Source organism: Nanorana parkeri, unplaced genomic scaffold (genome assembly GCF_000935625.1).
Source record: "Nanorana parkeri isolate BGI_ZX_2015 unplaced genomic scaffold, ASM93562v1 scaffold19, whole genome shotgun sequence".
NCBI lineage: Eukaryota > Metazoa > Chordata > Amphibia > Anura > Dicroglossidae > Nanorana > Nanorana parkeri.
Window position 1 is genome coordinate 3,869,676 of NW_017306287.1, and position 15,887 is coordinate 3,885,562.

Genomic DNA, 15,887 nt, shown 5'->3' on the forward strand with positions numbered 1-15,887 from the left:
TAGCCCCTTATCTTAATTTTGGCTGCCCCTGTCTGCCTGACATCTTGTGTCACGGTTTCTGCTGCCATGAAACCTGGACACGGCATTCAAAACCCGGACAGTCCGGGTGAATCCTGGACAGGTGGCATCCCTATGCCCGGGGCCCCCTGTGCCACTGATAAAACTACCACAACCTTTATATAGACATACCAGAATGTGAATAAAGGACAAGATTATTACAAGACCAAAGTGTGTTGGGGAAGATTTTTATTTGCTTTTTAATTTAATTTCAAAGACTTTTATCAGTGCAAAAAAAAAAAAAGTATAGGGATTCATAGTATAGGGACTTCCTAATCCGATATAAGAGCCACGCGTGCACTGGTTGCAGCACATAACATCATCGTATCAGTATCTCCAAAGCCGCTGCTCAGCAAGAAACCGATTGTTCATTTGCGCTTTTTAAATAAAGTTTTACACATATTGCAGCGTGAAAAAAACAACTCTTCGTCGATTGGCTAAGCGATGTCGAGGCTTGGTTAGCAGCGCACCTATTTCAGGCTACGGTGGCCGGGTATGAATTGGGCCTTCCTGGCCCTTGTAATTGGTTTGTGGGTCCTCTGAGCAGGAACATCCGCGGCAGAAGGAAGCGAGGTCGGGTACACAAGGTGCTTGATTAGTGAGAGAGGAATCAGTAAATGGAGGTTGCTGTATGGGCAGGGACAGGCAACTCTGGAGTCCCTCGTGGGTCACTCTTTCCTGTTTGGAATGCAGCATATCTCAGTCCTACCATTGGCCATGATGGCTTCCTGTGGCTAACCAAGTTAAATATCAATCTTTGGGGGGTTTTTTTTAAGTTGATTCAAAGCCAAACTTTATTTTTTTTTATTTGAGATGGATTAGGGAAGGGTCCAACCCCTGTCAGTATTTTTGTGCCTACCGGTCTGTCATAGGGGAGATTTCCCTGCACTTCCTGTCCTGTTTGGACAACAGGACGTTAGATGAAAACCCCCTTTTTGACAGTTGTCACCCAAACAGGTGTCTGCATTGGAAGATGTCACCCTTATTTATGTTGTGGTGACAGTAGACGGTCACCATGACAAATAGGGTGAGGGTGACACAGGCAGCAATAAAATCCTGGCAGAGGTCTCCCTAGGTCTATCCAAAGCTAAATAAATAACTGTAGGATTTAGCAGTTTAAAGTCTTTTAATAGTTGCATACATTCATAACATGAAAACATAAATCAGCCAATGTGTTTTAGGGGCTCAGTGATGTTCCCCCCTTCTTCAGGGCTTATATGTTATTAGTAGATGAGAGGACTCTGGAATGGTACAGTACCAGGATAAATTATTTGTTGTGTCAAAGTGACTGCGAACGGCTAATTGTAAAATCAGCAAAAGACTGCCTTCCGGTCATACTGCCTTCCGTGTCTCTTGTCCATTGTACTTTATTATGGAGAGTCACGTCACCTCCTGGCTGCCAGTTTTGTATGCGTGTGTATAAAACAAAGATGTTTGCTTTACCTTCCAGAGGCAGGATGAGCGACATTCGCCATTCTCTCCTGCGGCGGGATGCTCTCAGTGCAGCGAAGGAGGTGTTGTACCACCTGGATCTCTACTTCAGCAGCCAGCTCCAGAATGCTCCCGTGCCGCTGGTCGAGAAAGGGCCCATAGAACTGCTGGAAGAGTTCATCTTCCAAATACCGAAAGACCGCGGTTCTCACAGCAAGGTAAGTCCAGCAGATTATAACACCAGAGCTGATGGATCTCTAGGGAAATCCTGTTGAAAGAGAACTATAGGGTAAGTTCCCCCCAACTGAGCTTTGGGTCACAGGAGAAGGTTGGTATATGTCCTCCTGTGGCCCTTAAGAGAACTATGAGGAAAAACACTTACCCCATAGTTCTCTTTTAACCCTTGCAGTGCAGCAGTAGGCCCACTACAAAGCACAGACACAGGAGAAGCCCTAAAAAGAATCTGCATCTCTAGGATATGGTGGCCATGAGCAAGTCACGCTAAATACTTCCGTTTGTTATTCATGTGTATGGGGCCCTTGGGCACATCCACACCTATGTATTTTTTTTAAAATCTGTTGCAGTGCATTTCTAATGTATAGGAAGTGGCGCCACTAATGCATATGGAAGATGGAGTTGTGGGGAAAAAAATGTAACCAGCAGGATTTTCTAAAGATGAACCTCATTAAAACACCTAGAACTTTGAGGAGAACTATGAGGCAAGTGAAAATCACTCAGCCTCATAGTTCCAGCCGACCTGTGACAATGAAACTGTCACAGGTTGGCTCAATAGATCGGGAAGTGAGCGAACACATACCGTCGCTCACTCCTCGATCTATCCCTGCAGAGAGCCTCACTCACTGCTCCCTGCAGGGATCCATTCCCCCCCCGTCCGATCCTCCAGCGCTGACTGGCAGAACGGACGGGGGAGGAGGCGGGTACAGCGAGCTCTGCCTCTAGATAAGCAGAGCCAGCTGTCACTCACGCAGCTGGGTGGATCCAGACATAATTGTCGGGATCTGTCTCGGCTGCGGCGTCTGAGAGCTAGCGGTACACTGAGCTTTGGGTGACGGGAGGACGCTAGTTTGTGTCCTCCCGTTACCCTTAGGAGAACTATGGGGAAAAGCACTGACCCCAAAGTTCTCCTTTAATCGTACTCTAGACAATTTGGGGGCAACATAAACAGTGGGTTTTTTTTTTTTGTTTTTTTTTTCTGCAGTTGCATTGAGATCTGTATTGCGTTGTGGTTAGGAAATGTTGCTCTTTCTTTGTCTTTACATTCCATTGTTTTTATTGCACTGCGTATATTTACTGACGGTTGTATCAGATCTCGTGGTTTTTGTGTTTTTGTTTTTTTTCCTATTTCATTCCAGCGACTTGGCGCCATACAAGAGCTTCAGTTGTTGGAGTTGCTGTGCAGTTACTTTCAGGAACAGACGAAGGAGCCGGTCCGGCAGGTCATCTTCAACTCTCTGTTCAGCCCACAAGGCAATAAGGCTGATGAGCAGCGTATGACTCTGCTAGGGAAACTGACCTCTATGGCAGTGGCGGTATGCAGGGTGCCTGTGCTGGAGAGTGCTGCTTCCTGGTTGCAGGTAATCGCTAGGAAAAGTTTAAATGCATTTTTTTTTTCTATTTTGAAGGCTTTGTCCACCTTTGTGACCATGTTTTATGTTTGATCCACATTTATGGTGTAACATGAAACATTGTCACATGCCCCCTCCGTAATTGTCTGAATCATAGGGTGCTTCTTCCTGGAGCGTCCTGCTGCTCCGCCCACACAGCAGCACCATCCATGCACAGAAGACTACAAGTCCCAATCACAATAGAGCGGAAATGTGGTAACGCCATCACACGTATGATCCATTATTGACTTCTTCCAGCCTCATAACAGAAGGCCCGTGCCTCCCTTATAGGCTGGGGTTTGAGGTAAACCATGCGTGAGCCTGTTCATTGCACCCGCGAAGCACTAATTGTGGTTGCAATGCTCTGCAGGCTTCAATGCAAAAATTCACTAAAAGCTAATTTATTATTTTTATTAATGTATATGCATTTATTACGATTTTTGTAAAAGGTGGACTAGTCCTGTAAGTTTTGGAGCAATAGGAAGTGGATATACTGTATGTATTATCAAGTTATTGTGTTTTTTCTTTTCTCTTTTTTTTTTATTTTTATTTTTTTTTACATTTTTGTTTACTTCCTTTCTCTTGCCTTATCCTTTAATACATTACTACAAAATAGTGATTTTTTATGCTGTCCTTTAGAGATGTTTCTATTCAGTTCCTGTCCCAGAGAATAATCAGCAAATGAGGAAGTGAACCCAACAAGGTCACACACGGCAGTCAAATCCTGACCCTGATTTTTCTTCTTTCTAATAAAAACAAAAAAGGTGTTGCCGACGTTCCAGAAATGTGGTTTTAATTGTGAATTAATCCACTGCTCGGTTCCGCCGTTTTTAGGGCTACGGCTTGCTGTTGCAACATAAGACTTGTGTCACACCAGGACTTTAGTTGTTTTGTCCCTTCCACGGGTCATTAATATGTAATAACTGAATTTTTTTTTTTGTGTGGTGAAGTTTTACAGTCTCAATTGACTAATTTTTGCGTTTTTCTCCTCCCAATCCATCCGCAGCGCTCTCCAGCTGTTTATTGTGTTCGCTTGGCCAAAGCACTGGTAGATGACTACTGTGGCCTCGTGCCAGGCTCCATCCAGACGCTGAAACAGATTTTCAATGTCAGCCCCCGCTTCTGCTGTCAGTTTATCACTGCCGTAGCTGCGTTTTATGATATGTCCACAGGTGAGTCATTTTATCAATGTGGTATTTGTGTTAGGGTGTAGGTAATGAAAATGACGTGTGTGTGATTCTGAACAGTGTCTTTGGGCTGCTGCCGCCCAGCACTTGTGTAAACCTTTCAGTTCCAGATGCAGGCTGTCCACTACCTCAACTTGGACCTGACGTGCATCCAGAAATTGATGAAAGCACTGCACACAGTAGCTAAAACACAATTTTTGCCAAACACCACTTCTGTTTCAACCCTGTTCATGGCCCACCTTGATGCTGCTTCCAGAATACTGTGCTTAACGTCACACTTCTCCAATGCAACTAAGGTCAAATGGGCCCATGCCGGATTGTGGCCAGCATCCATTTGCTGGCAAATGCAGAGGAAGAGGGTATGATGTGGCTGCATGGAGGTAATATGGTTAGGGGGCAGTTTTGATTGGGCTGCAGGGGGTACAGAAGTGGCAAAGAAAAGACAGCAATCCAATTTCATTTTGAAGCCACCACCTTCCCATGCTCACTTTGCCTTTGCTCCCCATTTCTCCATTTGCTGTTTGGGTTGATGTAAAAGACCCACAACTTCCATATATGGGAGAACATGGGACATCCTAATCTTCCTCACATGTGACAGTGCTTGTGTTTTGTGGTTGGCCACTCAAGCACCCACTGCTGTCACATAGGTATAGGGAGAGAGTGCTCAACTCTGTGCAAACTCCAAGTCCATCTAGTAGCTTACACAGGACTAGGTCGGATATCTCAGCATTGCTGCTTCACCCTTATGTCCCCTGCACATCAGCAGGCACTTCCGCCCTTTCTTATTTATTTTTTCTTTTGGGTAAGTATCCAGGTGTGACCCTCCCTCGTTGCAGATGGTCATGTAGGCCCAGGGTAGCTCTGAGGCTGGTAGAAAGGCAGAAAGTTATAAAACATGGTTCCATGGAGTGTCTACCACGCTCGTGGGATTTGTCCTTCCTGAATACATATAATCTAGTCAGACTTGAAAATTGTATAATCCATGTACTGAGTGGAAGTAAATAATATAGATATGATCATTCCAAATAGCAATTTCTGTTTCCTTGACATGTATTTTTTTTTTTTTTTCTTACCTGTTTCAGAGGACCTCCTTCCCCCTCATGATCTTCTGGAGATGATCGTATCCTGGATTTTTGAAGATCCCCGCCTCATTCTGATTACTTTTCTCAATACCCCCATCACTGCTAACCTGCCAATTGGCTTCTTGGACTTCTCCCCGCTAATGGGTCTGGTTCGCTGGTGTGTAATTGCCCCTCTTGCCTACAGACGCAAGCAAAAAGCAGCTGGCGGAGAGCCAATTCGAGATAATCAGAAGCTTTACTCCAAGCTCCACCTGAGTGTGCTACAAGGGCTCATGGTCCTTCAAAATCACCTTACAGAGAAAGGACTGTATGGGCGATTGGCACTTGTGTTGTTTGAGCAGCTTGTACCACTAGTTGAAGAGTTGGGGCACCTCTGTGAAGAGCTTAACCCACTCAATGCTGAACAAGAGATGGAGTTGGCATTAGATCGGCTGGCACAGGCGTTACAAGTCTCCATGGCAACAGGGGCGTTAATTTGTACTCGTGGTAAGTGATGGATGAAAAGACACTAAGTAAATTAACAATACCTACAGATAAGAGTTACAGGTAAAATCCAATAAGAATGTAACCTGAGGGACTATATTTAAACACATGTATTAGGGGTGCACTGATACAATTTTTTTGGTATAGTGTACCGATAATTTTCGTTACTCACCAATACCGTTATCGGAAGTCCCATTAAGGAAGCCAGGCGGCGTGTAAAGACTCGCAGCTGGCTTCCCAATTAGCAGGGAAGCCTTCCCCATGCTTCTCGTCACTAGGTGACGAGAAAGCATGTAGCCGGCTTTCTGGCCAATCGGAAAGCCCTGCAGCGTGTAATGATGCGGCGCCCAGCCAGGCAGCTAGTCATTACACGCTGCCAGACTTCCTGATTGGCCGGGAAGCCAGCTCCATGCTCCCTTGTCAATTTTGACGAGGGAGCAAGGGGCCGGCTTCCTGGCCAATCAGGAAGCTGGGCAGCGTGTAATGACTCACTGCCCAGTTTCCCGATAGCGGAAGTATCGGGCTAGGCGTTTGAGTATTTGGGGCGAGTACTAGTACTCGTCCAAATACTCTGCATCGGCACCGATACTAGTATCTGTGCATTCCTAACATGTATTGTTCCGTACCACCCTACATAATGGATTCCTACGTAGAATAGTCATGGCCTAGCTAGGAGATTATGATTAAAAAGTCCTTCAAGTCCAGTTAAAATATTTTGTCTAGTTTTAGAAGCCCTGTGGGGAGGGTTGGAATTGTTTAAAGTTTCAATCGCTGCCTGCGTGCCCATTGGGCTAACCCCCCCCCCATATGTCTGGACATAAGGGTGTATGTAAATATCTTTTCAGCAAGCTAATGCATGGCTTCATAGGTAATGTTGCGTGTGAAATTCCTCTTATATAAACCAACTTTTTTTTTTTGCAGATGACCTCAGGACTCTCTGTTCTCGTCTCCCCCATAATAAGTGAGTATTGAAACAGTTACTCCTATTAATAAATCTATCAGTAAAGTGAATCTAACAACAAAGGTTCTGCAGATTTTGTCATGCCCTTGCTAGCCTGTTATCCATTTGGACAGCTCTATGTTGGCAACTGCAGCGCTACATTAAATTGACTAGGAAGGGCCGATTGTGCCAGATCTCCAAATTAGACCAAAGCGGAGGCCTGGTTCAGGGGAAGCCAGTGTCGGATCGGTGAAGATTTGGCAACAACAGAACCTGTCCTGAGCAATACCCAGGCAGCCATTGATGGCTTCCTCCTTGCTTTTTGGCAGTCATGCCAGTCCTGTTGTGCTCATGCCTTAACCTCCTGCCGTCCGCCTGTTGAGAAAAAACGGACGGACGCCAGACTCCCATTTTGCGGGTTGCCGGCTCCACATGGCATTTTTTTCCCCCCTAGCGTGCGCACGGGCAGGAGAAACCCGTACGTTCAGCATAACCGCTACCGGCTGTTTCTCATACAACCGATCAGCGGCTCTATGGCCGCTGTTCGGTTGTATGGGGTGATTTGATCTGCCCCCCCCCACCTGACCTGCCCCCTCAACCCCTCAACTTCAATCGTCGAGATCCGCTACCCCATCTGCGGCCCGGGACCAGATCTCTGCTTCATCAGCTTCTTTTGGGGTCCCCAGGTGAGGTGACGGGTCCTAGAGACCCCTAATGTCTCCATAAAGAGGACCTGTCAGTGTGCCTTTGCTATTATATAAGGGGTTTGTTATCCCCCCTATGTAATAGCAATAAGTGTAAAAAGAAATAAATATAAATAAAAAAAAAAGTTAAAATAAAATAAGTCACATTTAAAAAAACAACATTTTTAAGCCCCCCACCTTTCCGCACATATAAACGTAAATGTGCGTCAGATGTGTCAGCGAGCGAAAACGACAATTGCGCTACACATGTTACATATCAACGCAAATACAGCGTTGCATGACGGAATAAATGTCAGTCAAAGTACCGCAGCGCTGAATACTGAACAATGGCCTGGATGGGAAGGGGATTTAACACTGTGGACTTCAAGTGGTTAAACAGGCATGCAGGATAGTCTCTTCACTCCAGACTGACTTTGCTTGCTCCATCCATGTTCCAGGTCAGGTCCAGGTGACTTCTATAGTTGCCTTTTTAATTGACGTTGCCACTTCCTGAATTTTTATTAAGTTTTCTACAAATGGTTTTTAGACTTCCCTGCATGCATTGCTTCCTTCAGGTGTGAGATGCAGTGTTCATAATGGGCTATTACAAATTCTAGGAGCCATTTTGTTTTGTATATGGAATCATTTAGGGGTTTTTTTTTTTTTAAACTTTTTCTACTGTGTAGAGTAATGTCTGCCCAATCCCCAAACTAGAATTGTATACTGCAGATATGTTGCAAGTAAAAATGTGAAAGGGGCAATGTCCTTTTAACCATTTCTGTTTTTCTCCCTCAGCCTCATGCAGCTTGTGATCTCTGGCCCGGTTCAGCCTCAGCCTGCTCACGCTCCTTTGACAACTGCATATTACCCCCATATTCATACCCCACCTGTAGGTTACCCTGCTCTCCCAACTCATCCAGCTCACACTGCATTATCTACACACACAGCCCTTCCTGCACACACAACGCTACCGGCTCACGCAGCACTTCCAGCACTCCCTGCTCATGCTGCACTGCCGGCACACGCAGCATTGCCCACCCATGCTCCTTTACCTGGACATCCTGTGCAGACCTTCATGCCTGGCATGGCTTTCCCATACCGGCCAATGCGCTGAGTCACTCCGACATCACAAAGAAAGACTGTCATTGTTACAGAGGAGGAAGTGAACAGCCCAAAGTCAAAAGTACAGAATCTACATGCTGCTGTTGTTGTTTCAGTACATCGAGGAGATGGTCACAGTGCTGGCAGTTATTTGATGTGATATACCTGCCATGGAGGTGACTCTAGTAACACAGTGCCAGTACTACCGAATGGGTCAGACTCCTTTTTTAAAGGGTGTGTCCTTCCAAAACTGACATTTTGGTTATGGTTGGATACATGCAGACTGAGTCACCCATTGATGTCTTATATCTTTCAGAGACTGAGTCAATAAAGCCCTGCACCTCTCAACTTCCCTTCAATGCCAAAAGTACTGAGCTGTTCTCACTCGGATAGAGTCTCCATGGATTACATGTTATGGCAAACTGTTGGCCTTCATAATGGATAGGACAGGATTTAGATCGGAGTGTGTGGAATCTTTCCTCTGGGGTTCCAAAGAGATATAGAAATAAAATAGGTGATTCAACCTGCTTGATACCAAAAAACAAACGAGCACGCCATTTGAGTGGACATTTTAAGTTTGCAACACCAACTGTGCTAAACTTACACAAACCCAGTTACACTATACGATCAAAGGTATGTAGGCACTCGACCATCACGCCTTTTTGAACTTGTTTGTTCACTTTCAAAACCATGGGCATTTATATGGCGTCCGTCCCTCCTTCCTGCTGGTAGGCTTTGCACAAGATTTTAGAGTGCATGTGGGAATTTGTGCCCATTCAGCTGAAGGAGCATTTGTGAGGTCAGTTACTAATGTTGAATGAGAAGACCCGGCCAGTGGCGTCACAAGGGGGGTGCGGCCCGCACCCGCGTGACACCAACGGAGGGGTGACGCCAAAATGACTGACAAGTCATTTTGGTGTCACCCCCCCCTTCCCTCTAAAAAGTCGTGCACTCGGTCATGGACCGAGAGCCCGATAGTGTCAGGAGAGAGGAGGGGACCCAGCGGCATACCTCATACCGCCGGGGTGAACGTCTCGCCCCTCTCTGCCGGCGTCCATCACCAAGCTGGCCACCGGCAGGCATGCCCCTGCACCCGGCTCACAATCTGTATTCCAATTTTTTTTTTTTTTTTTTTTTTTTTTTTTTTTTTATAGACTTGAGGTCAGGGCTTTGTTCCGGCCACTCATGTTCCCCCACGTCAAACTCTCAAAACCATGTTTTTGTGGACCTGGTTTTCTATTGGAAGCGTACAATTGTCTACAATGTCTGCAGGAGTATTAATGGAACCCTTCACTGGCAACACATGAACCTTATCATTTAGGCGGGTGTCCCCCATACTGTGTCCACTAGATTAAGACCACATAGAGTATCAGAACCTATCACTTATCTTCTCTCCAACATCTATCAAAAGCTGAAGCATCAGTTAGCAGAGACTGACCTTTTCAAGGGCCATGTTGAGATTCTTGGCAGCTTGTTTCCTGTAGAAGCATTTAAAGTGACACCAGACTCGGGAGTTAAATCTTAAAAGTGCATTTTAGTACCTTCACAATACTGAACTTTATTTGTAGATCCTCAAATCATCTCTGAATTGGTGCTGACACTGTCCTTCCTTCTGGAGGGGGCTACTTTTGGTCCCTGTGTGTGTTGTAAAGTAGTCACGGCTCCGAGCTCACTCCTGTGATGGACTACAATCTCACATTTAGTTCACCAATTTGTAATGAGAATGTAATCCATCACGTTAGTGAGCTTGGAGCGGTGGCTACTTTACAACACACACAGGGACAATGAGGAACAAAAGTAGCCCCTCCAGAAGGAAGGACAGTGTCGGCACCAATTCAGAGATGATTTGAGGATCTACAGCCGAGTGATACACAAATAAGATACAGATTTGTTTATAGTTCAGGTACTTGAATGTATTTTTAAGGTTTAGTTCCTGATTTTATTGTCACCTCAAATGAAAATGTAAACATTATATACGAAGGGGTAAATACACAAAGTGATACACAAATAAGATACATTTTTGTTATTAGTTGGGGTACTTGAATGCATTTTTTAAGATCTAACTTACTGTCCTTTAACGTTGATAGGTTACAGATATACTCAGCGGTCTCCTGAACTGGTTAGGACTGTCTGGCGGTAATGTTTGCATAGCTGTTGTCTACTCGGAACATTTTTAAATTTAAAATCATGGAATTGCAAATAGAGAGTCTTCTAATGAGGTTGATGCATTCCAAGCTCAGATCCTAAATTCTGTGCATTCTAATCTCCTAGAATTCATTGGTGCCATCCCTGACGTCACCGTCCACACATCCACTCTGTAGCCACAACTGTCACACACAAACCTACAGATGTGGAAATTGGACTCTCTCTCTCTCTCTCTCTCTCTCTCCCCCTCTCTCTTTAAGGGTTTTTCAAGCACATCCGAAAAAGAAAATATGTTAAGGGGGATTTACTAGGACAGGAGCGGAGAAAACTGGGAGCAGCTGTGCATGGCAACCAATCAGCTTCCATCTTTCATTTTCAAAGCTAACAGTTGTAATAGATGCTCAAACATCTTCAATAATGAATCCTAATCAAACAAATATATCTTTTCCAGTAATGTATTTCTTTACATTTTGCCCAAACACTGAGTCATATTTCCAAACAGCTTTACCTCTCGGCTCTGCTTCCCTGAACTTCCTGTCCAGTACAAGATCGCAAGGGACAGAGCAGTTTCCAGCAGCTGTCCATCTACTAACTTGGAGAAGAGGGGGGAGGGCAGTGGATTACCTTGCTGTGTTTGTGGAGACCAAAATCCAGTGTAACCATCGCACTCCTGACCGAATAATACCCTTAGGCCTTGTTCACACCAAGCGCGGAGCAGATCCGCTCAGGTTTCTGCACACGCAGTGCAGTGGGTTTTACCGCGTTTTTGATGCGTTCCGGGTTGCTTTTGGTTAAAAAAAATATATATATATATTTTTTTTCGTTTAGGGCTTTCAGTGCGTTCCAGGCATTTGCACCCGTTTTTGATGCGTTTGCATGCATTCCAGAGCAGGTAAAATAGGGCTTGCTGCAGTTTTTTCACCTGCTCTGGAACTGCACGCTGCGATGTGAACTGGAGCAAAAAATACTATTGGAATACATTTGACGCAGTTTTGATCCGGTCTGCTCTGCACCTACTCCGCACTTGGTGTGAACAAGGCCTTAGAGTCGGGTGGGTGCCAAAGTGACTGCAGATGCCTCTGCAATCCAAGATAAGTGTATGTATAAAGTCACTCGCACTCCAATAGAATTTTAAGTAAAAAACGGTTTAGTGACTCGATTGCTATCACATCGCCACATTGCGGGACAACAGTGGTTCCTTCTTCAGGCAAACAGAATGTGAGATTGGACAGATTATACCATACGTGTATCAATCATAAAATGTCATATCGTGTCCTGGAAGCTTTGTCGAAAAAATGGAGACGGCAGGGGTGAAGAGAAAATAAAAGTTAAATGTACCCAAGCTATCAGGGATCCATGGGTTCATCAAAGCATCATCAGATAAGTACCTTGGAAGGTGAGGAAGTTTACTTCATCTATCAGAGAAAACGTGTAAAGGTGCCCATACACTGCTCGATTCTCGTACGAGAATCGCGGGAAATCCCGCGATCGTACGAGAATCGAGCAGTGTGAACGGAGACGTGCGACCGTTTCTACTGTACGGTCGCACGTCTTCCGTCGAACCAGCATGTTCGAAAACCAGCCGGGAATCGTACGATTCTCGGCTGGTTAGAACGGTGCTCGGAAGACAAATGCCGAACGGGCCGGTGTGCGCACGCGCACACTGCCCGTTCAGCATTGCGGTCATCGGAAGCCTGCCCCTCAGGGGGGCGGGCTTGCGATGATCGAGAGTACGATCTGCCTGTCCAAGATAGGCAGATCGTACGTTTTTTTAAATCCCTTTACAACCATCGCAGGACTAAGGTCTTGCGATGGTTGTACAGTGTATGGCCACCTTAAGAGATTTGCCTAAAGAAGGAACCGCTGTTGTTCCGAAACATCGCTATATGATGTGATAGCAATCGAGTCAATAAACCGCTTTTGACTTGAAATTCTATTAGAGTGCGAGCGACTTTATACATACACTAATCTTGTGTTTGTGGAGACGCACACAGCTTACTAGCACACACAAGGGTGTCTCCATAGGACCCTGCATGGAAAAGGAGCCCCTCTAAAACAGCGCCAACGCTCAGGAGACCAGCTGATTCTGCAGCACACCAAAACCTTTAAAAAATCCTGTGTATTTTTTTTTTAGGAAAATGTTAATAAAAATGTTAACACCGATTACATGTCTAACGTTTGGAAGCGTGTACAATGCAGACACGTGGGTGGTGGCAGATGGGTTCCTTCATTGTTGAATCTGATGGAAAGGTTTTTATCACTGTGCCATGTGTGTACACTCTGTAGAAATGTCTCATGCAAATAATTAGGGAGCTTTTCCTGCCTTGTATGTCTGTGCCACAGAGCTTACAATCATTCCTTTATCTGCGGCTGGCATATTCCATGTGGTGCCCCTGAGCAGACTATAACAGCCGGGAGTCTGTTTACAATAGAAGTGAGGCCATACCTGCAGGGGCGCTAAAATGTGCCGTGAAACATTGTCAAAGTCTCACCCTTCAACTGCTCCCCTCTTACCTGAATAGTGGGGATCTTCGCTGCCCCTCCTGTGGGCCTGCGGGTGTGGTCAGGGAGACAGAGAGAGAGAGACCAGTGAACATCTGTTAACTGATCTCCCTGAATGAACCTGGAAGCGACGCTGATTACATCACTTCCAGCTTCTGAGCTGTCATTCCCTGGCTAGAGAAGCCGAGGTAGAACTTGATCAAGCACGCCGTGTGCTTGATCAGCTTCGATGGGCTGCAAAGGTGACATTAGGGGTCCGATAGACCCCTAATGTCACCTTAAAGAGAACCTGTCCTCTCCAATGTGCAATCACATAGGTGGCTGATACAATCACATAATATGCAGATATATGCTGCATAGCCTGTCACTGGTTTGTACAAGCACTGTCCGTGTCACTGAAATGGTGTGTGCACCTGGCTCTCGCCTATCCACTATTCTGGTGACACTGGTCGGGCAAACTCCAGCCCTCCAGCTATAGTGAAGCTATAAATCCCATCAAGCATCTGTCTCTGGAACGCATGCCTGTGAGAATCATGCAATGCTTCATGGGATTTGTAGTTCCACAACAGATTGCGGAGTTTGCCCATCCCTGCACTGGTGGATAGGTGGGAGCCAGGTGCGCACACCATTTCAGTGACACTGACTGCATCCACCCACTTACATGCATACAAACACTTACCCCTCTGGTGTTATGGCTGGCCTCTTTAGTACTCCAGGTCCTCCTGCCGGCAGGAAATCCTGGTGACCACAATGGCATCCGACTATGCTGAGGGCGCCCTTGTTGTCCTCCCGCCCACTCTGACAAATGCAGAGCGCAGCATGCACAACTTACGCACACCGCACTTTGCTTTTGTTTACATCTCTGGAATAAGTTCCAGTAATTACTTGGCAATCAGATCAAAATTACGGTATTTTCGGATCATTTCTGGCAAGATCCCACATCTGGGTACCTACATTGCATTGTGGGACTGCAGGTTTGCTTAAGGAAGCCAAAACTTGGATAGAGTAAAGGAGAGTTATAACGCAGTCAGCTTTTTTTTTGGCATCTGTATCCCATTGGGGAGGTTTCACTTCCTGTCTGATAGCCACAACAGGAAGTGAGAGAAAATCCCTGCAAAATGAAGGAAACCACTGGTGGTCACTAGGGTCCCCATTGGAAGATTTCCCATCTATTCCTTTTCTGGTGACAACCCAAAATGTGGGATTTTCTTTCACCAGGACATCTCCCTAATGATTCACAGACAGCAATAGAAACCTGACCGGACCTCCACTCCATCCAAAACTTAAAAAAAAGGCTTCAGCCGTCACAAGACAACCTGTAGGTTGCCATCGCTCCTTCTTTCTCTGGCTGTAATGTTTATCCTTTGGCTTTACTGCTTTTTCAGTCTCTGACCTGGTCTCCGTATTCCAGGTCACTGATTTCAATTATTGAAGCCTGGGGTTCAGCATGACAGCCGAGCTGCTATCTTTTTCAGTGGCAGGGGACACACACCTCTGTCATGTCAGTTTTTTTATTAAGCATTGACTATCAGAAAAAGTCAGTATTTGCATACGACATGCGCCGTGGCGTTGGCGAAAACGCCACTTAATGGAATTTTTGGACGTGCACACTACAGCGCATGCTGTTCAGTTTTTATGGCCTCTTATGTTTCTTGAAGGGGAGGTTCACTTTACACCGGAAATTATTTGAACTCGTTTATTTTTATATGTAATGAGCAACCATCAGTGATTTCCCAATGTCCTGCGCTGGCCTTGTGAAAGGGGGGGAGGAGGCTGATCCCAGCAGTAAAAATAGAGGTAAGGGGGAGGACTGAGGATCCCGGGGCCCCACATGGTACACTGCTGCTGGAAGGTCACAATATAACTACTAACATTTAAAAAAGAAAACTATTTCCGGGGTCCCTTTGCTGTTGAATCGGTGTAGCTCCTTTGAATTGGTTTAGCAAAATTAAAGATTTTTGAGGGTTTTAAAGGGGACCTGTGAGAGTGGAATAATGGGGGCAGCCATTGATGGTGGTTTTTAAAGGGGCAGGCTCCAGGTCTGTCATCTGGACTCCCATCCCCCATGCTTGTTTCAGGTCAGTGACTCAGGTGACAGCTGCAGAGATCAAGGCTTTGGGGCTCATTCACACAAAAGTAATTGGGCTGCGCTAGGCAGCATCGCCTGACGCAAAGACAAGATGACAAGCCTTGCTGTGTACGGGGCTTGTTCGCGCCAACGTGCTGCAGTAACTTAAAGCAGGCGTACATTTTATCGCAATGAACTTCCGTGCACAGAGTTAATCTAAATAAATGTTTCAATTTAAAAAAAGCAATGTAGCATGCGTTGTAACAAGGTGCTCATGCACAACACACACCAGTGTATACGCTATGCACGCCATAACGTGTGCGCTGGTGTGAATGGGCCCTTTGAAGACAAGTTGGCGGTGGCAACGACCAAACGTCTGTGCTCGCAGGTTATCTTAGAGCACCTGAGCTCACATTAACGCATGGACAGCACTGTCTATGACCCCCGTCCCATCTTGCAGTGTGCACATCTCCCATGTGCAGATATTTTGGGATTGGTTAGCTAGACAAGTGTCCCATCTGCCTGCAACTATTGGGATCAACTGTACATTTCAAACCTCGGGACAGTCTGGAGAACGCAAAGA

General features: G+C 45.7%; 2 protein-coding genes across 4 annotated transcripts in view; both read left to right on the top strand.

Moving 5' to 3' along the window:
- The first annotated feature begins 618 nt into the window (after positions 1-618).
- CUNH7orf26 (chromosome unknown C7orf26 homolog) lies at positions 619-8,709 on the top strand. 3 transcript variants are annotated; one of them, XM_018561863.1, is made up of 8 exons: positions 619-648; positions 1,514-1,706; positions 2,862-3,083; positions 4,120-4,285; positions 5,383-5,868; positions 6,787-6,826; positions 8,284-8,408; positions 8,505-8,709. In XM_018561863.1, the coding sequence occupies exons 2-8, from the start codon at positions 1,515-1,517 to the stop codon at positions 8,600-8,602; spliced, it is 1,329 nt and encodes a 442-aa protein (XP_018417365.1). In that variant the 5' UTR covers positions 619-648; position 1,514; the 3' UTR covers positions 8,603-8,709. The 3 variants fall into 3 exon arrangements, with proteins under 3 accessions (XP_018417365.1, XP_018417349.1, XP_018417357.1); XM_018561847.1 differs by having other exon boundaries at positions 8,284-8,709; XM_018561855.1 differs by having other exon boundaries at positions 626-644; positions 1,508-1,706; positions 8,284-8,709.
- Positions 8,710-15,000: 6,291 nt separating this feature from the next.
- NAA60 (N(alpha)-acetyltransferase 60, NatF catalytic subunit) overlaps positions 15,001-15,887 on the top strand; it is a 13,912-nt gene continuing 13,025 nt past the window's right edge. The window contains exon 1 of the mRNA XM_018561469.1: positions 15,001-15,033. The gene's annotated coding sequence lies outside the window, so the exon portion shown is untranslated. The remainder of the gene's footprint in view (positions 15,034-15,887) is intronic.

Bases quoted from the DNA above. Each gene is read 5' to 3' on its own strand.
- CUNH7orf26 (XM_018561847.1), top strand. From the start codon at position 1,515: ATGAGCGACATTCGCCATTCTCTCCTGCGGCGGGATGCTCTCAGTGCA. The intron at 1,707-2,861 runs GTAAGTCCAGCA...ATTTCATTCCAG, and splicing joins ACCGCGGTTCTCACAGCAAG to CGACTTGGCGCCATACAAGA. The intron at 5,869-6,786 runs GTAAGTGATGGA...TTTTTTTTGCAG, and splicing joins GGCGTTAATTTGTACTCGTG to ATGACCTCAGGACTCTCTGT.